This window comes from Galeopterus variegatus, unplaced genomic scaffold (genome assembly GCF_000696425.1).
Source record: "Galeopterus variegatus unplaced genomic scaffold, G_variegatus-3.0.2 Scaffold1917, whole genome shotgun sequence".
In the NCBI taxonomy this organism is placed as follows: domain Eukaryota; kingdom Metazoa; phylum Chordata; class Mammalia; order Dermoptera; family Cynocephalidae; genus Galeopterus; species Galeopterus variegatus.
In genome coordinates this window covers 101,166-122,393 of record NW_007728028.1, presented here as the reverse complement: position 1 = coordinate 122,393, position 21,228 = coordinate 101,166, and the positions used below count along the sequence as shown (strand labels likewise).

Sequence of the window (21,228 nt, the reverse complement as noted above, 5' to 3'; positions counted from 1 at the left end):
CTTATCCCAGGGCAGAGATGGGTCCTTGGTTGTTTGTAGGATCTGGACTCTGAGAGGTGGAAAGATCCTTGGAGACCATTAAGGCCATGCCCCCTTGGCTGTGGGCTGGGAAACGGAGGCTTAGGGGGAGGAAGTGACTTGCCAAAGTCACACAGCATCAACGATGGAGCAGGGACTGAGGGTTCCTCCACGGGGTCCCAACCCCTTCACTACCCACAAACTTATGACCTCTTTCATCCATTTCCTACTCACCCATGGACCCTCTGTTTTGAACGTTTTTGTCTACCTGGTTGAATAGGTGACTTAGGCTTTTGGAAAAGTAGCTCAGGATTCCCATAAGCATCTTGGTGGAGCCCTGGAAACACCTGCTCAGGGCTATTTTTACAAGAGGTTTTGTGGTCAGGTGCCTTACTTCTTCAACCATAACATTTACCGTTTCAACTTAACTGACTTAGGAAGCTCAGAGTTTCCAACTAATGTGGATGGAGGGCAACATTCTACAGGAGGGAGACTGTAACATCAACCGCGGATTCACCACAAATGCAGCACATTCGCCTAAATCCATCTACCAACCAATGTTGGCTCTAAAACAAGGTTTCACTAATAAGTGACCCGAAGTGAAAAGCACAGGGGAAGGCAACTTTAAAAAAATGTAAAAGTTTGAAGAATGTCTCCATTTCCCAACAAGTCTCAGAGAGAAGTAGTGAAATGGGAATTGGGTAGAATAAGTACATTTTCCCCTTTCTTTTGAATGAAGCCTGATTTTTTTTCCCAAAACTTTCCCGGTGATATACATTCTTCTGAAAACAATTTCATTTTTTGGTCTGCATTAAAAATTTGATTTGCTTTTTCTCAGGAGTTAAAAACCACTGTACCAGGAAAGAGATGTCAACATTCAAAAGTGTCATTCAGAGAGAGAGACTCCAGGCTCCAGGCCACATTAGAAAAGAGGGAAGGGCTGAGAGCCTTCAAAGAAAGATTGGGAGAAGAAAGACAGGGAAACAGAAGGGTTTATTCCTTCCCGCAACCAGAGCAAACACAGGTCATAGCAGCCTTCGCTCAGTTTTATAACAGATACACAGATTGAGAAACACAGAATGGGAAAGATGGACTCAGCTGAACAGCCCCTGATGCCTTTCCATTACAACATGGTATTTCTAGATACCCAGAAATGCAGCATTTTCCCAGAGGCTGCCCTGCAACTGCAGGGGAAACCTGCCCTGCAGCCATGCACTGCTCCCCGCCCCCCAGGCTCATGCCCCACTACCCACGATGCCCACCCTAATTCACAGGAGCATCCAATTTCTGTCCACCCAAGTCTGACCCTCCTGTTCACATGCAAACCCTCTCCCAGAGTCACACACTGAGCAAGCCAGAAAGTCCTCAAGGAGACAGAGCCAATCACAGAACACGCGAGGGCTGGTGGGGGAGTCCAGTTGCCACAATGGATGGCGTGTGGGCAGGTGGAACCCTGAGGCCAGGGAACACAGGGAGATAAAAACATCTTCATATTAAGGATACCTTTTCTTCCCCCAGGAGGCATTTCAGTCTTCAAAATAAATCAACTAAAACAATATTTAATTTTTATAATATTAAAAAATAAGTCTTTGATATATAAAAACTGGCCAGAAAAAGGTTCTCTTACTTGTTACATAAGAATGTCATCTTACACGTCCGAGTCTTTCACGGGATCTTTGTTGGTGGGGAGGGCGTTAGGGCAGGGTCAGGGTGTGCGAGGGAGGTGCTGAGCCCATGACAGTAGTGAGGGTACATCCAGACTCCGGATGTCACAGCAGGAGTCAGCGCACCGGGCTGCAGTCCACCAGCCTCCCAGACGGCACCTCTGGTGGCACGATCGTTAGCAGGTGGCACAAGTGGATTGCTTTATGTGTAACAAAGACATTCGGTGTGGGCCTCTCCCACATCCTCGTCCCAGAGGTCAGCCCTCACCATCTGAATCCCAGGAGGCAAGAGAGGACAGGCAGCCTTCACTTCCACAGCGGGTTGAGAATTTTCCCCAGCGCGGTCCGACTTGAGTCTTTCAGTCTGAGGGAGGCCCTCTCCCCAGCCCCTCTGCCCTTCAGGGGGGCCTCCACGTTGGCACTGGAGCCCTCAGCAGACTCTGGGCACTTCTTGGGGGCCCGGGCGCTGCTGGCCCGCCGCAGGGTGCCGCTGTCCTTGGCGGCAGCATCCTCAGGGCCACCCTTCAGCCTCAGCTGCCGCTGGGACACTGTCCGAGTGATGCCGGGGACTTTGGCCCCAGGAGGGAAATCCGTTCTCGTGCACCGCGACGAGGAGGCCACTGTGTTTCGGGCAAAGCTTGGGATGGGGGGCGGGACACGGGGGACAGTGGGGGCCGGCGGGGACTTGGGCTCTTCTTCAGGACTCTCGGGGCCCTGGGAGTTGGAGCGGCAGATCTTATTGTCGTCAGGCTTCTGTCTGGGGACGCTCCTGAGGGGTTTGGCGATGGGCTTCTTGAGAGAGCCCCGGTGCTGCAGGGGGGACTCCTTCCCCGGGCGGCTGCTACTCCCCACCCGGCGCAGCCTCTGCTCCTCGGCCACGGGGGCCGCCGCCCCAGTCCCCGTGGAGGGCCTGCGGGGCGAGGTGTCCGAGGTCCCCCTCACGGAGCTCCGGCGTGGCAACGACGTGTCTGCGCCGCCGGGGGTCTCCCGCGGGGCGCCCCGCGACGGCGGCTCCGGCCGCTTCCAGCCCGCGGCGGCCCTGCTGGACTTGGAGATGGGCACGACCTTGCGCATGCTCTCGTTCTCCGACGCGTGCAAGGTCCGCACCGGCTTGGGCGCTGGCCCCTGGCTCCGCCGCACGCTCCCGGCCCTGGAGGCTCCCGGAGACGCCTCTTTGAGGGAGCTTCTCTTTGGTGCCATCACATCCTGACCTTTGGCGGTTCTGTCCCTGGGAAGGCCACCCTTGCAGCTGGGCTCACTCTTCACGGACATGGGAGCAGAAGCCTCCCCAGGCGGGCTGGAAGCAGGGTTAGAGGAGACCTGGCTGTCCCCTCCCCCGCCAACCCCAGAGGACACAGAGCCATCCCCTTCTCCCCCCGCCTCGGGCTCCCCCGCCCCAGGTCTGGAGTCGGTTCCCTCAGAGCAGTCCAGGGTCAGCGAGCAGTCGGTGGTGTCGGAGATGCAGAACAGTGACCCCGGATCTTTGTGCTCAGGATCGCTGCTCCCCGCAGACACCAGAGCCGCGCTGCGGGGCTCGCCAGGGGCTGCCCTGTCAGCCTCCAGGACGGGGCTGAGACTCCCCCTGGCATCTCTGTTCACCGGCGTCAGGCTGACATTGCTGGAACTGAGGGACTGTGAGCTCCCATCCCCCAGAGACTCCAGCTGCACAGGGCTGAAGTCATTTAGGGTCAGCTGGGACGTCTCCTCCAGGCCCTTGGGACTCTGGAGGTCGAACTGGGCCAGCCCTGTCACCAGCTCATGCTCCTGAATGCCCAGAGCCAATGGCGAGAGTTGGGGGGGCCTTGCCAGAACCAAGCCCACAGGTTCACTGTTCCTTTTTCGGAGGACACTGACCCCACTGCGCTGAACTCGGGGGAAGGCAGAGGCAGGTTCCTCAGGCAGGGGGGCTGAAAGCTGGCCCCGCCGAGCTGAGGGTGGGTCGAGGGCTTTTTCCTGGCCCTCTGAGGGCTGAGGTTTGCGGTTGTGATCCCTTGGTTCTCCAGGCCCCATCCAGGCTACTGTGGGCCGGGCCTGCCGGGGGCCACTCCAGGGCAGGCTGTTGAACTTGCTGGGGTCCTCGGGACTGCAGGTGGAGCTCTCCAGGAAAGTCAGCAGCTCCCGGTCAGCAGAGGTGCCCAGGGAAAGGCGGGAGCGGCGGGTGTTGGGGGGCCGATAGGAGGGGCTGATAGGCCTGGGGTGCAGGAATGGGGGCAGGTCCTCTGCACCCTTCTTGCTCAGCAACTCCACGTCATTCTCACTGCTGCTCCGGCCAAAGCCCCCAAGCTCCCCAGCAGCCCATGAGCGCCGCTTCTGCTCCAGCTCCTTCAGCCGCTGCAGCTGCTTCCGCTCCTTCACCTCCCAGTCATGGTTGTCCTGAGCGAGGGGTGGAGAGAAGCCCACAGATGCATGAGACCCACAGGACCCACCTGCAATTCCAGAGCCACCTACCCTAAGACCCAGTGAGAGAGACTGCACGGAGGAGAGGTCCAGGTCACATCCTGCACTAAGAGGCGTGTGTGTTTGCATATGTATGTGTGTGTAGGAGGGGGAGGCTCTTCCATAGCTACTCAGAGATCTGACTGCAGGAGCACGCCAGGCCTGGCCCCAACAATCTGTCTACAGTTCTCATCTGATCCCTGGTCCCAACTTCCAGCTTTCCAGCCAAGGCACTGTCCACTCACTGTGGGCTGCAATTCCACATATGCATACGCCCTCAATTCTAGGGGAAGCCAACTTAGTTTCTAAGCAGGGCCAAACAGAGAGGACTTCAAGGAAAGTGCTATTTAGGCAATTACAAGGAAAAATACCATGGGTGTTTAAAGAGTGAGCCTCAAGTTGTACTTCTGTGTTGCATACATATATCTGCACGTGTGTGCATGTGCACACACACTTATGTGCAGCACATTCTACTTAACAATGATTTGGATACATAAGAATATTAAGAGATGCTTTTAGACTCTGTCCTCTGCTTGCCCCCTGGTAAAAAGAAGAAAAAAAAAAAAACACCACAAATGCCATGGTGGCTCTGCCAGCTGCAGCCTGCAGCACAGGGCTCTGCCCTCATGTCCCAGCCGGTTCCTACAATCAGAGAAGGGGAAGAGGAGCAGGTATGCTTTACAAATCCCTGGACCCTTCACCCAGCTCCAAAGTACCCAGCCCTCCCCAACAAAACCAAACTAGAACAAATGCACATACCAAAGAACACTTTACCACCTAGATGGGCACTTCATATATGCCGTGTCATGTAAATAAATACGTGTTTCTCACAACCCGAATGTTATCATTAGCAATTTTTACTTGAAAATCAACTTCGTCCAAGGATGGATTATCCCTTCCAAGTTTCTGTGAGGCTCTGGCTAGGGACTCTTGGCTCTTCCTGCAGCTCTGGCCTCAGCTCCCCCATCGTCCCTAAGTCTCTCAGGCCTTCCCCTTTCAAAGCTGCCTGTGGTGAGGGTGGGGACAGTTCCTGGCTCTCTGGACAGCTGGGTGAGAGCACCACCCAGGTGTCCTGGAGGGCCTGCAGAATTCTGAATGGGAGTGAGGGGCTCAGGAAGAGCCAATTTGGCTTCTACCACCCACCACTGCCTCCTCAGCTGAGCTCACTGCTTGGACAGAGGCTCGTAAACGTGGCCACAGGCTGAGCCTCCTTTTCTTAGCTGGATAGAGAAAGGAGGGATTGAGAACTCAAAGTAATTGTGGGTTTGAGAGAAATGTAACCAGTCCCTCGAAGAAATCCAGCTATGGACAAATCTGCCTTTAACATATAGAGGAAGAAGGGCTGGCCAGTTAGCTCAATTGGTTAGAGCATGGTGCTGCTAACACCCAGGTCCAGGGTCCGAACCCTATACTGGCCAGCCACCAAAAAAAAGAAACCTAAAATATAGAGGAAGAGATGACTCACAAGCATTGGGTTCCCTTGTTTAGTTTCTAATTGACAGACGAAGGTTTCATTGGCAAAGTCAAGCAACCCAGTGAGTTTCCTGGCTTCTGAATTAAACTCAGAGATGACTGGAGTCTTTGGATGAAGGGCAAAAAGCGCAGCTGCCATGCTCAGGACTGCAGCAGGCTCCCTAGAGAGCTGAGAATTCCGAAGGCTGCTCTGGCCGAGGACAACATGGTTCCCATGGTGCCAACACCACGGCCATGGAAGGGGAGAGCCTTCCAATCATCCCCCTGCAACAAAAGTCTCCCCAAAAGTGGCAATTCTCTTCCAGGGAGGAGGTGAGAAGACATTCAGGATCTTTGAGGGACTTTTAAATATTGTGACTATCATCATAAAGAAACTTTACTAACACAATGCAGGTTGGGTTTAAATGTGCATGTTGGTATGAGCAGGGAAGCAACAGAGGCAGGCAAATGCCAGACTCCTGATGACATGGGAGCCTTGGGGTACATGGCAGAGCCACTTCCCAGGAACCCCAGCCAAGAGCCTGGCGACACTGAACCATCTTCCTGCCATGGGCACAAAACTGGGTCAAGTAGGAGGAAAATTAAAATCTAAACAACTCTGAAAGCACAGAGATGCCACCAGGCGTACCTTAACTGCTTTGTTGAATTTGGTACAGAAGTCTCTAAATATCTGAAAGCATTCATCCAGTTTCATGGTTTCTTTGTCTTCGCAGAAAAAATCTATAAGGCTGTGGGCCTCGTCCAGGAGCTCCTGCTTCCAGCACTCCAGTTCTGTCAGCTTTTCTCCAGCAAACTGCAGAAAAAGAAACAAGCGCGTGATGCAGCACACAGGGGCGCCGACGGCGTGCGGTGCCTGGGGAAGACGTGCTCTCGGGGTTCCATATGGGGTCTCGGAAAAGGCAAGGTTTACTGCAAGGCCAGTGCATTCAGAGCCAAAAGGAAAATAATTCGACCCAAACAAAATCCCAGGGAAAGCAAGGTGAACTCCCATGTGAGACCTAGAAGCAACAAAATAGATTTCGGAGCTTTAACCTGTAGAATGCCACTAACAAAATTGCCACCTTTAATGTCACTGAAAAAATTACACAGGCGTACAATTGGTTTTATCAGGAAAGACCCATTCTGTATCTGTTCCTCCTTCTCTTAAAACTGAGTCTTATACTGGCCAAGAGTTTACTTTAGGGTCCCCGAAGTTACTTGTTATATGGACAGGTTATCTATTTTGCCCTGTTGAAAGGGAGTTTAAACTTAATACCAAATGAGCTCTATTAAGACCAGTGTCACCCCCACAGGGCTGAAGCCCTTGTGCCTAAACCAGGGGTGCTTATCCAAGTCAGCTGGGGGCTATCAACAGTCCATGCTTCTACCCCACCCATGCAACTTAGTTGGCTTAGGAGGAACCCAGCATTAAAATTTTACTAAAACTCCCCAGGAGATTCTAATGGGTCCCCATGGTTAGGAACTACTGTCCTATACAAATCTACCTTCTTTACTTCTTTATTTTCTCCTAATTCTTCTAGGACAAATAAGGAGTCTCTGAGGCCCCTGCAGATGCTGGTACTACCTCCACAAAGTGGTGGGAATGGAAGAAGCTTGCTTTCCTCCAGCAAGTCCCCAAACCTTTTAGGATGGGATCTGCCATGTTCAAGGCTCACAAGCACACTTCACTGAGGGCAGCTCAGTGACAGCTGGCATGTGGAGCTGTAATGAGGAAGCCATGTTCTGAGAGTCGGGGAGGACCCCACAGCAGCCCCAGCCCCAGCCCCATGGGAGACTGAGGATCTGGAACCACACTGAAGTCTTATGTTGCTTTCTTGTTTACTGGGCAATAAGGCTTTTATGAAGAAGAACTGTATGAAGTATGTTATTTTATAAAATCACATGGATCATGTTTTAAAAACAAAAGGCTTATATTTGAGAAACTTCTTTTTGAGTGAAGTGGAGATGGGGCCTAGGAAATGATAAAGTTAGAAGCTGCCCACCTTCAGGTGCTGCTTGGACATGCTTGGAGACTACAAAACCTAAAGAAATTCTGTTATAACGTGCCACCTCCCACTCACTCCAACCCACGTTCCCCCTTAAAGCCCCCCCCCCTTTTTAAAAAGCAAACACATTTGAGAGGTAGTAGGAAACCAAAACTATTTAGGAAACCAAATACCAGAGAAAGTAACCATCTGAGTCAGTAGCCCACGGCGGTGTGTGCATTCATGCTATATTTTTCTTTATGGAGAGAAGGGTATTAATGAAAGGATAAATCTTTGCCTGTCATTCTTCCACAGGGGGAAAGATGGATTCCAGCCAAGAACAACTCAACTGCAGGAAAATAGGCCCCTTGACAAGAATCTGCACAGGAGCTTAGCTCCACCTCATATGTCTCATCTCTAGATCCCACAAGGATTGACAGAATACCAGGAAGGAAAAACTTAAATGCACTGAAGTCAGCCTTAGGACTTGGGAAAATGGAACATTTGGAATATGGATCTGAAAAATAACCATGCTGGAAGTTACTGAAGTTATTTGCCATGAGTTCTAAATGACTAGGGCCACAAACAGAAAAGTCCAAAGCAACTGTAGCATCAAATTCAACCTGATGCTATGGACCAAAGTTCCAAACCAATCTAGTCAGCATTTCTCTCCCAAAATACTGAAGTAGATCTGCAAAGATGTGTTCCTATCTTTCTGCTCAAAAACCTCAAATGGTTCTCTGCTGCTTACAGCATAAAGTCCAGAGTTGTCAGACTGGCATTCAGAGCCCTGCACAGCCTGATCCTAACCTACCTTAAAATTTTTTATCTTACCTAATCAAAGGGAAGTTGAATTTAAGAAAGAAAAGTACACAGCTGTGCGGAACATTTCATTTATGGAGATAAAAATGACTGCCAGAAAGAAGAGTTTAAAGAGTAAAAACAAGTCTGCCTTTGAAGAATAGTCTAGAGATGAGTATAAGGCAGAGCCGTTTTTCATCCTAAACCTCTGTATTAATATTTAGCATAAGGTAGTAATATTTAATATAAGAACTCGAGGGAATGAAACATCCAGAATTTTAATCTTGATGAGTGAGGTTTCTCATACCTGAATTTCTGAGTTCCTTTCATGCATGTGACTGTGCTTACTGTTTATGTTTCTGTGGTGGCAGGGGGGGGGTGTTGCTTTGTTGTTACACTTTGAGAAAAATCTGTGCATTTTAAAGGGAAAATTAGGAGCTGGCCAGTTAGCTCGGCTGGTTACAGTGCAGCCTTATAACACTAAGGTCACAAGTTCCGATCCCCATAGCGGCCGGCTGCCCCCAAAAAAGTGAAAAAGCGTTTGGTTATATTTGCAAGAAAACACAGAGCACATGTTTAATAATAAAAATAAACTCACAGCAGAGCCAAACAAAATCAAGTGTTTGCCTATGCGAGCTGAAGCTCGTGACATCTTGAAGTAGCCGAGCGGAGGAGTGAGGGCTTCAGCTGGAACGACCCCGAGCTCACTCCTCCCTGGCACCAGGGCATCCCTGACACAAAGAGTCCTCCTTGCAGGTCTCAGAGCACTAGCGGCACTTAAGGTAGCACACCATCTCACAAAAGACTAAAAGTGTGAGATGGTGCCACTCTTTTTTTTTAAATAAGGAAGATAAAAGAAGTATGTCAGACTATGTGATTAGTGAGTCACAATGAGCTGTCACAAACATGTCCACTCTGCTGTTTTTTGTTGATGTTATTTGGAGCAGCTCCTGACACACCCTGTGGGGTTGATGTATATTCCGGTGCTGAGAGGCACAGCTACGGTGTGTTCTACTGCTCTCGTTAGAAAACGTGCCAACACGCAGCTTGTTTGTTCAACATAAACAAGTGAAGGAGCCACAGCCCAAGTTCCAAGGTGTCTTGATTTCTGTGGAACTTCTTGGTCCAAAGTTTGACTGGTTGAGAACCAAATATTGTGTTTCCAGGCACAGTCCAAGTGTAAGCACCATAAGCTGACACCAGCTCACTATAGTAAAGTGCAATCATGCAAACTGAAAAAGCCCACTCCCTAAACACATAACTTAGATTTAGACCATATTCAATGTCTTCTACAAAGAATGAGCATTGAAATAGAAAGATTCTTTTACTAACGTGGGGGAAAAAAATATGAATGGGTACCTGCTGCTTCCACAAATACACCCATGCAAATTTAACAGCCTTGGTGGTGCTGCTGGAATGTGTGAGATTAGAGGGACTGACTTGAATCACCCACAAACCTGAAGGAAATCTTCCATCTGCTGGCAAAGTTCACCATCCCGCCGGATGTTTTCCTTTAGCGATCTGGTCCTGACAAACAGCGAGTGCAGTTCTGCCTCCGTGTTATCGAGAGATAATCTAAAAGAAGAAAGGGGAGAGTGGGAGTTGGCACAAGAAAGCCATGTGTCATATGGATGCATCAAACAAGACCAATCATTGATCAACCTTGGAAACGGAAGGCGAGAGCTACTGAGATGACATTTGCCTACCCCTGTATTTAGATCTCGTCAGTTTCCTCCTATTTTTTTAAGAGGCGATTCCTTCCTAGAGACATAAACCGGTTTAAAGAGAGCAGGCTGTAACTTTGTTCTTGCTGGTCAGATAACCAAAATCATGGGACTTGTAAAGCTTTTCATAAATTAGGTCTGAATACCTTTACACAATAGGCATTAAAAACTAAAACCTTGCAGGACTCTGGGAAGACGTATGCTCTGAGGAAAGGTGCATGCTTTCCTTGGGGCAACTAAACACACATAGGAAAGCTCTGACTGACAAGAAGTAAAGTAATATATGTTGATAATCCTGACACTGAGGGTAATATGGAGACACTAAGCAGACTTCATGTTGTTCACCAGAGACAGCCAGAGCAAGCTCTCTCTATATTTTACAGAGAACAAAAACACAGCTAATAATTCTGTAGAGAAATGGTTGCATTAATTGCAATGCTTTTGTTATATACATCAAATCAAAATTAGAACATGAGTGACGGTTTTGTCACCCGGTAAAATGAGCAGGTGAAACCTAAAATCCAGGTGAAATTCTTAAATTAGGATGCCTTCATGCCTCCATTGTCGGTTCTAATTTTTCTCTGTGCAATAAAGTTTCCACTTTCACTGGTCACTGGCACCCATCTCAGATGTTTGTACTTCACAAGTGTGCTTCACCTTCCATTTCAAATAAACAAACTTTACTGAATAGGGTTTTTTCTAAGACAATATCTAGTTAAACATCCAATCCAACTCTGACCAGAAATGCCAATTCAAAGATGTAGTGGTAATTTCTCTCTATATATCTCTTTAGTGATATTTCTATACTAGTCAGAGTAAAAATATTCCCACACGATTTTTTTTTAGTTAATTCAAAAACAAAACAGTTCATATCTTATAAAATGCCGGTTCTTTTTGAAGAATAATCTGCTGATCTGTAAACATGAATCATGAACTGTTTACACCTTTGAACTCATAACCCACTTTGGGAAAGACATGTTGTCTGTGCTTAGATGTTCATAGAGTCAATAACATCGAGATACAGACCAATGACAGGGCCACGAGCTATGGTTCATCTGTGTATATGCACATGGTTCACACTGTCATAGTCCCTCGAATGGTAAGTATATAATGTGAACTGGATTGATACATGAGGTTGTCATGAGAGCTGACTGTGGGTATCTCTCCTCAACTATGCATTCATACCTTGAAATCAGCCACAGTAGCAGCATTTACAGCATGGAAATCAGGAAGTGCTAAAAATCAGCACTTTTTCTTGAAGAGCTGGTTACTGAACATTTACCACGGAATGCATGGATATGTGTTGTATTCAGAACGGCACATACACACAGATTATAGCTACAGTGAAACAGACATCTCTATTGGGATCAGAAGCAAGTAAGAGTGATGTAAATAGAGCGTTACGTTTGGTAGAAACTTCTGCTGTAAAGTTGAGTGACTAATTTAAAATAAAGTCCTTTCACAGCTCTTGGTATGGTTCCAACCCCTTTTAATGCAATAGAAAGTAAGTGTACCATGTTAGATTCTACAAGGAAACAGTGATGTATGGCCCTGAAAGTTTGATTGATAGATACCAACTCCCAGCTGTTTTGTTTGAGCTCTATTTTTTGGGTGTGGAGGGATTGAAGTTTTTAATCCATATCTTTCTTATACTAATGATACTCATTAGAGTAGCTTGAAATCATTTTCTGTAGTATAAAAATAAAGATTAATTTTTCAAACCCCCCAAATTCCAAAGGTGAACACACATACCCCTCCTAGCAAATGAAAAGAAGATCTGAAAGTTCAACAAAACAAAACTTTTTAAAGTTCAAACTTGAATCCAAAAGTTGTAACTATTCATAAGTTTTCACAAGAAGGCAGTTTTAAAAAACCCTGAATTCTCACAATTCACTTTTGGTCATCCTTGCTTACCTATCAGCCTCCTGAACATGATGCAATTTTTCTGAAAAGTTTAGAAGAATGGCATCTTTCTTTTGGGCTTCCTGAAACAAAAATAGAATTTTTTCTCACATTATAGATAAAACTGGATGAAACTCCTTTAGGACTTAAAGGAACCTTGAAACCACTGCTCCTGTTTTTAAATTTGATACATTCAAAGCAATTCACTGAGACATGAACTCTTGATATTCTTAGTAAGATTTATCAGAACTCCCCTACTCTCAAGACACATTTAACTTCCCAGAGCAATTGGTCTTGACATGAAATACAATTCATGTGCATTAAAACTCAATGGAAGGAGGTGGCAGCTTACTTACAGGGACCATTGTTCCTAAGAGAATCCAATATATCCTGCTTAAATACCACCCATACCTATGAGTATGCCTTTAAATGACTGAGATACCTTCAGCTGTTAAACCAGTTTGCAAACTGAGTTTAATCAGAAGGTACACAAGCCATGGAGGCGTTTGGATTCTTCACCTCCTCAGAGGATGAGAGGGAGGCAGGTAGGAAGGGAGCAATACTAACTCAGGAGACCCCCCCACATGGGCTGGGAACAAGCTACACAGAGCAACTGCACACACGGATCTGTAAGAGCTCTGCCAGAACACTATCTGCAATCCATGCTGGAAAAGGAACACATTTTCTTCTTTTAACGCACTGAAAATGAACTTTTCAATCAAGTACTGAGTTAAACATGGCTCTTTGTCTATTATTTATGGAGAATTTTCTACATGCCAAACATTGAGCTAAGCACTTAATGGAATTATCTCCTTTAGCTCTCTCAGCTACCTGGTTTTTAGGTAAATTATCACTACGCCTCCCATTTGATGAAGAAATTGAGGTTCTTCTATAACTTTTCTGGAAGTACAGCTAACAGAAGACAAGTCAAAATCTCTCACTTCTGTCCTATTCTGAAGCCTACATTCAAAACAAGCATGCAACACGGCTTCCTGCCCAGGTTAAAGTTATGTCTGTGTCACTGGTGCCAAAACTACACGTGATTCAATGAAAGAAAAGCAAATCAGTACAATTGGTTGAGATCATTTAACAACAAAGAGATGACGGGCCTTGGCTGATTTTCCACTTGTACCTAGCTATTTTGGTGTTACACAGACCCAGTCAAAAAAAGAAGCAATGGATAGTATCAGACCCCAAACCGTGTACTGGCCGCAAGACACTCTAGTACACAGTTCACAAAGAAAAAGAAAGAGAAAGTGATCTTCTGGGTTGCTCTGACTCCCTTGCCTACACATTACTCCCTCGCCTCACAAATCCAGTCGGTTCAACATCAGAAACGTTTCCATACCCAGTCCTCCACTCTCTACCCCATGGCCATCCCTCTCCTCAACTCTCACCAGACAATTAGAGCCAACTTCCACCCAGATATATCCCTATTTCTAGTTTTCTCCAATCTAGCCTCTACACTGCCTGGCTTTCCTAAGAACGAAACCTGGTTATGCCGTTCACTGTGCACAAACTTCTGCTGGCTCCTCGTTGCTAGAGCATGACACCCAAATTCCCCACTTTTGGCATCTGACTCCTTCATAACCAGCTTCACCAGCCTCTCTGCCTTACTCCCACCACTTTCCTCCAGCCCTATATACCCCAGATGCAGCTCGACTCAGGAATCTGCAAATAGTGCTTCTGCAAACAGAACCTTCTTGGAAGCCTCTGTGCCCTCTCCTAACTCTGATGCCACCTCACACCTGGGAAAAAAACTTCACTGCTTCCAAGAGGGATTCATACATACTCTCTCTCTGTATTAATCATGCCCACATACCTGTGCAACAAAGTGCAGAAGATTCATACCAGGTTTGTTTGCTTTTGTGTCGGCCAATTTGAGCAAAGAAGACAGTTTAAATCCTACTGCATTGCCAGCATAGCCTCCCTAAAGAATCAAGAGAAAGGAAATATACACATATATATACACACACCATTAGACAGAGAAACAAAGTTGAAAACACATATTTCAATTGCAATTGTTTTGAATTTTACTTACTGCATTCATGATATTCCCAGCCTGGAGCACCAAGTGTAATATCGAATGTAGCTCTTCACATGACATCAGCTCTATCAAAACGAACACACCACAATACCTTAGAGAAGCCTTCAGCTTAAAATGCAAAAGACAGCTACCACATCAAAGCTCAAGTGTGTACAAAGCAAGCCATGACCCTAAACTGTACGCAAAGACTGAAACAACAAATAAAGCAGCGCTCTCTACAATACACCTAATGCGTCCTCACTTGCTACTAGCAATCCATGTCACAGTGTTTAATTGGGAATGAAAGACAAGTATGTGTGACAGTTAAATATCACCAGAGTTCAATAATGAAAATTTTCAAGCAGTGGAAAATACAAAAGCCTAATGAAAAGAAGTACTGTGTTATAGGAATTAACTTTTTTCTCAGCAGTTATTTCTTTAATTTTTTCCTTTATATCCACTAGACTTTGAGACTGTATTTATAGAATATGAAAACTAATAGCAAGCAATATTTTGCTTAGCTAGTGAGTTATGAAGAGATAAAAAATAAACAGTCTGGGATGACATGTAAATAAATTGCAAAGTACCAACCCTAGGGGCCCAGGCACCCAGAGAATCTTTCCATTTTATTCAAAGCTACACATTTCATTTGGATTGGCTGAAGGCTTTGAAAAGGAACTTGGCATTGTAATACATTGGTAAGTTAGTTCTTTATTAACACCAAATCTTTTGTACATCTATGCAAAAGAAAAAAAATTAAATGTGTTTAATATATTTGAAAAGCTAAAAAGAAAATTTGATCATTAAAATTACAGTATATATAGATAATAAAATGTCACCTGTGATATTTTTAAGTTAATATTCTCCATTAAGTCTGGTATTAATTTCAAAAAATTACACTTGGATCACTGCCTGTATTATGTTATCTAACAAGGCCAGTTTTGGAAGGGTAAACAGATAAGAAACGTTTCCACCAAACCCACAAACTTGCATTGCTCAATATGAAAACATCTTCCATCTCTATTTGAACAGGAAAAACAATCCTTCCAAAGCTGCTGCAATAACCTTGGTATGGGAGGAAATTTTAAAAGAAAGAAAAAAAATTCTTTTTCATTCTTAGTCCACTCTCTAAAATGAAGAAAACATGATGGGCCCAAGAGAAAAATTTTATCTCAACACAGGCCAGAGCAACTAAGCAGGAAAACCAAATAGGAATAAACAGTTCTACCACAATAACTAGAAATCCAGAAAATGACCAGGAGGAAATCAGGATGGCACTGATGAATGCTGGAAAACCTGAGCATCAGGGAGGACCATGGAATCTGCCTGGGGGATGAGAAGGAGGCAGCTGCGACTCTGCTGGGCCTGCATTCTCAGTGCCACACATGCCAGGACCACAGCTCCCATCCCCACAGAATGAGATGTTAGAGCAGCTCTGGGAGGCATCTGTCTAGGCTTGGCAGGCAATAATTTAAAGAGTTGTTCAAAGAAATAAAAATGACCAACTTGCCCCTCTCAAACTTAAACAGCCCACCAGATACTGAAGTCTGGAGGAGAAGTGGGTGGGAGAAGACACCACAGAACCCTGGCAGAAGAGTCACACTGTCAGTGCTTGGAAGGGAGGTCTGCTTCTGGAAAAGCAGGGTCCTAGCCACCAGCAGAGGCCAGAGCAGGGAGGAGATGCAGGGGCCCAGGCTTTGTGTGCACACCACTCACCACACACACATACATCACACAAACACACAGATACCACACACCACACATACACACACTATGTACCACACACATACACACACACACACACATACCACACAAACACATAGAGATACTAAACACCACACACATACACATACACCACACACACAGAAAGCTAACCTAGGAGAGGAACAAGTGTAAGCTACAAACAGCAAGGTTTGCTAAGAAGCCTGCGATGAAAGAAACTTTCTTTCATGGGACGATAATATGCAAATTAATATTCATTAGGGAGAAAATAGTAAAATACAAATAAACCTTAAATGAATCCTTGGTAACATCTCATTTCCCTTTTTAGAGTATATCTGAAATGGGACTTTCCACTTCTAATTTCAACTGAATTTTTAAACAATAATAAATTGCTGCCAAAATAAATAAAAACAAATTGTATGAAGGACCATGTATTTGCTTACCTTTTGTAGCAGATCTTAAGATTCTTATATCTGTGTATAAAGAAGAGCAAGAAGGTAAAAATTCCTTCTTTAGCACCATGGCTTCAATCCGAAGGGAATAGCTAAAAAGTAAAAAGGAAAACTGTAGAATTTAATGTCATTAGTTTAAAAATCTTACTCTGCAAAGAATAATGATCAGTGACTAAATCCTTACTTTGGCACCTGAATTAAGTAGTACAGAAAGGAGTCTGCCAGGGACAGCTTGGACACATCACCACTAAATGTTTTTAACTTCTTTTCCTAAAAGACAAATGGAAAAGAGGATAGAGGGGAAAAAAAAAATCACTTATGATTAAAATTTAAGATTATTTTAAATTTCATCTTAGAATTCTTCTAATAGGATTTCAATGCTAAATTCAAATTAATAAAAATGTAGTCCTAAGAAAAGACAGAAAAGGAAATCATCATATCTGCTACTTTGTTTAATTTAAAGAAAAAAAAAAACCTCATAAATTTAAAGGAGAAGAGTTGGTGTCACTTTTGTAAATAGATATACAGTCCTGTACAAACTACAGTGCTGGAGCCACCAGAGTCCGCAGGACGGTTACTGAAGGGAGGGACCGAAAAAGGATCAGTTATAAGGATGAAAGTTTTCTGTAATTAATTATCCGGAAGTGAGATCATTGTTTGGGAGAAGAAAGAAAAGACTGGACAGTCCTTTAAGTCATAAGTGAAAAAAAACATTAATTTTTTTAAAAATCATTTTGGATATAAAATAACTAGATTGGGTAAGGTCTATCACAAATATTCTTTCTGTGGTCAAATTCCACTTCACATGTATTCGCTTTATAGAAAGAGACTATCATATCTTGAGGTGAGTACATACTGGCTCTCCAGAAAGATAAAGAGAAAAATTACTCAAACAACTAAAAGACCAATGTTAAGAATTCCCCCTATGTGAGGACCAGGTAATAAAATGGAATGTACAGAAGGATCTCACTCCTATAAATTAAAAAACAAAAGGTGTCTACTTCCCCCAACCCTCCCACACACACACCCAGACACACAAGGAAAAGACTAACAGGCCCCACAGACGCTGGGCAACAGGATTACAGGTGACTACTATTTTCTTCTGCTGCTCACTTTTTGTTTTCTGAAATATCTGCAGTGAACATGTATTACTCATAAAAAACTAAATTAAGTTTTTAAATGCACAAACAAATATTCCTTCAACTGTAGTAAAGAAAAAAAAAGAAGTCTTCTGATGTGGGTATACAGCCAAATAGCCAGCAGGTGGGGGCAGGGGCGAAGAGAAAGTTCTCAAACAGCATCAGATACAGATAGTAAATCACGCCTTCCCCACACAGAAAACTGCACCCATCCAATGGCAAAACCACTTAACAGAGAGTCATCCAACAAAATTCTTTATGGTAAGTAGTACCTTAATACTATTAGTGAAGTATACAGCCTATCTTTGCAGCTAACTGTTGCCAGTATTTACCATTTTTTATTATTCTTTATAAAGCTTACTCTCTCCTGCTCCCGATTATGATTAATAACATAATTTTAAATCCCTTTTTTTTTTTTTTTTTGTCTTTTGTCTTTTTTCCGTGTCCGGCAACGGATCGCAACCCTCAGTGTTGCCCCCGTACCGGACCGGGGACCGGCAACGGGATTGCAACCCTCGGCGTTGCTCCCGCGCCTCACTCAGCCAGTGAGCAGGAGCCGGTCTGTATGTGGGATCCGAACCCTCGGACGGGAGCGCCGCCGCGCTTCCCAAGCGGCACACTATCCAGTGCGCCACCGGGCCGGCCCTTAAATCCCTTTTAAAATAGGAAATGACATAAACATAAAGAAAGTTCAAAACATAAAGAAAGGAGTATTTGCAAAGATCCACACACTGAAATATGTACACCAATTATTGGAAAATATAAAATGAAACAGTACAAATTCACACCCTGGTATTAACCAGTATTAAGTGTGATTCTTAAGATTACTTTTTTTTTTTAAGGCAGAAAATAGCCATTTATAGAATTGCATTTCTCTTACTTTTAGAGCCCAAGAGCGAATTTATCATTTTTAGCCTTACTAAATTTAAGGGCACATGGCACTTCTGGTTTAGCTAAACTCAAATCAGTGCCTGGTTTCTGAACTGAAAAATCCATAGGACAAATTCTGATCCCTGCTGAACTGGAGTAGAACGATTCACTATATATGGGCAGGGGCAGAGTGAGATTGTACCTTTTCTAAGACCATATATGTATCATGTGCAAAGCTTCTGAACATAACAGCACAGTTTTGAGTCTAAAGCATAAGAACGGGTCATACTAAGTAAACTTGGTAATTATTTCTATTAAACATGTGCCAAACTGTAACTGAGCAATGATTAATCTCCTTCTCTTATGTAAAAGGCTAAAAATGTTTATGGATTTCAAGAGAATGGTGATGAAAGACAGTATTTAATTTAAATGTCATGTATCCAGTTCTTCGTTCTATTTCAAAATGCGATTTATGTTCATTAAGAGGGATTACTGTACCTTCACAGTGGTAGGGAAGTAAAAAAGAGAGGTGAACAAACCCTATAATTATTATGCATTCTCATCATCATTATCAAAAAGCATTTATTAAACATTGTTAGGCATAATTGTGTTGGCTGAGCCCAGAGACACTCATTATGACCCTTGCTGTACCCGGTTTCTGCCGTAACAGCAACCGCATGCTCCTGAAGTCCCACACATTCTAAAGGGCAAGGCTCCTTCACCCTATCTAATTCCACTCACATGGCTTTGAAATGGCAGGATTTCCCACAAACATACCCACCCAGCAGAAGACCCTCAGGCTTCCTCCCTGACATTCCCCTCCTGGTGACAGAGTAAATGGAGAAAGTAGAAAGAGGTAAAAAAAAAAAAAATGTCCAGAGGAAGCAACTTCACCTGCTTCCAGGGAGAACAGAAAGTTCCTACCACCTCCAGCCCTGTACCCAGGACACCCACCCACGGCAGAGGGAGGGCTCGCCAGGCTGGGTGGGGCTGCCGGTTCCTCTGTGCCCCCATCTCCGGGCACGGGAACACTTTGTTGCACAAGAGCGCACTCCCAGTGTTCCATTTCTGGGTCCACCTTCTTCCTCTGCAAGTGTTACCATACATTTGAGGAAAGATGGACAAACAAGCCTGATGAAAGCTTTGTGGTGGAGGGCAGAGAAAGTCCTGACAAGTTACCCCTGGCTTCGGTTGGCTTGTCAGCTGACAAGGCAGGAGAGAAAAGGGCTGTTTCCGCTCCTATTTCTCAGCATGCTGATAAGGTTACGTGTTACTGGGGGACACCTACTCGCACCACTGCTTCGCGATAGCAGAGGTGATGAAAAGGCTGGGAGGCCCGCGCAGTGCGAGGCCGAGTTCTGACAACCTTTGCCCTTCCTTCCTTCAAGGGAGGTAGTGCACTGCTGTCGGCTCAGAGAAATCAGGGTTCAAGTCCACCCCTCCCCACCCCCACCTAGCAATCCTATGACACCAGACAAGTTATCTCTAACCTGTGTGAGCCTCAGTTTCTCATACGTAAAATGAAGAATATCTTATATAATGTCGCTGGAAGAATTAAATGAAATCCTTTCTTTAATCCTGTAAGGATTAAATGAAAAAATACACAAATGAATCATAGCTATGATTTACTGACTCTCTATGTGCCAGGCACTGGGCTAAGCACCTTAAATACATTACCTCATTTCATTTCATTTTGCCCTGTCCAGTGCCCGGCACATGCAGGCACTCAATAAACACGTAGTCATTTCTTGTGCTAAGAAGGAGCACAGAACGTTACACCACCGGCTTCGTGACATGTGGTTACGCATACACTTAGTATTTATTAGCATCCTTCTGCTGCGTTCCTAAACCTCTCTTACTCGGCCCTGCCTCCTCCATCGGGAGACCCAGACTCCAGGAGCAGCTGAGTCCAGGTGATGCCAGAGGCTGCAAAGCATTCATAACGAAGCCAATCTGTCCTTGCAGCACCATCAGTCATGAGGTGGCTTCAGCTTTCCCCGAGACTCCCTCTGACAGCACAGATGTGCCGGAGTGCTTAGGGAGGGGCGCCAAGCAGCCCTGGGACTGTCAGGGTGTTCCTGCTGAAGGAAGCTCCCAGCTGAGTTTGGAGGGTGTGGTGAGCTGAGGCCCAGAGTCAGTAATGTAAACAAGAAGTGTGACCAAGCTTGTCACATGTTCAGCCTAAGGATGACCCTGCAGCAGGAGGGTGAGGGGAGAAACCACTGCGACCGGGTGGCCGGGTTCAGTGGCGGGGAGGGCGGTTCCAGATCCCTGCCAGTGTCCACCTCGGCAGGGCACAGTCTCCAGGGCTAGCTGATTGTCTGGGGTGAGAGAGCCTTGGGGACTCTGGACAGCGCTTGGGTGGGTTTCGTCATCTTGCTCTTAACATTCTCCTTTTGAATTATATCCCACATACAACCCCCCCAAAAAACCAGTTTTTTGAAATGTGAGAGGTTTGACAGCTAATTTGCTTCTCTGAAAAATCCCTTGGCATTTTCTAATCACCTTTGAGTTTTAAAGGAGAAATGAAGATATTAAGAAAAGAATATTTAATGTTCCACCTCTCTGCACGGCATGAAGCTGGCAGCTTCCCTCACACCTAGTTTTCAGTTAATTAGAAATTTAGAGCTTTTCAGAGCACTTTCACTTGCACTATCAAATTTGATCCTCACTTAAAAAAGTGATGAGGTCAGTTGGGAGTAGGGACACAGTCCTAAGGAGGAGACAGGAAAAAGCCCAAGCAGGAATAAGATTTCAGGAGCAACTAAATCTTTTTAAAACTCAAATTCATTAAACCCCGATCGGGTTTAATGATTTTGGAACTTCCATTTTTTTTTTTTTTTTTTTTTTGTCTTTTTTCCGTGTCCGACAACGGATCGCAACCCTCAGTGTTGCCCCCGTACCGGACCGGGGACCGGCGACGGGATCGCAAGCCTCGGCGTTGCTCCCGCGCCTCGCTCAGCCAGTGAGCAGGAGCCGGTCTGTACGTGGGATCCGAACCCTCGGACGGGAGCGCTGCCGCGCTTCCCAAGCGGCG

The 21,228-nt window shown here is 45.4% G+C and overlaps 1 protein-coding gene across 1 annotated transcript in view; it reads right to left on the bottom strand.

The window, feature by feature from the left end:
- Positions 1 to 1,608: 1,608 nt before the first annotated feature.
- Positions 1,609 to 21,228, bottom strand: part of FHDC1 (FH2 domain containing 1) — a 30,756-nt gene continuing 11,136 nt past the window's right edge. Inside the window, exons 4-11 of the mRNA XM_008579587.1 lie at positions 16,367 to 16,452; positions 16,174 to 16,274; positions 14,024 to 14,094; positions 13,805 to 13,912; positions 11,995 to 12,065; positions 9,814 to 9,931; positions 6,220 to 6,384; positions 1,609 to 4,055 (exon numbers count right to left, since the gene is read on the bottom strand). Of these exons, the coding sequence (XP_008577809.1) occupies positions 1,989 to 4,055; positions 6,220 to 6,384; positions 9,814 to 9,931; positions 11,995 to 12,065; positions 13,805 to 13,912; positions 14,024 to 14,094; positions 16,174 to 16,274; positions 16,367 to 16,452 (2,787 nt within the window). The 3' untranslated portion in view covers positions 1,609 to 1,988. The remainder of the gene's footprint in view (positions 4,056 to 6,219; positions 6,385 to 9,813; positions 9,932 to 11,994; positions 12,066 to 13,804; positions 13,913 to 14,023; positions 14,095 to 16,173; positions 16,275 to 16,366; positions 16,453 to 21,228) is intronic.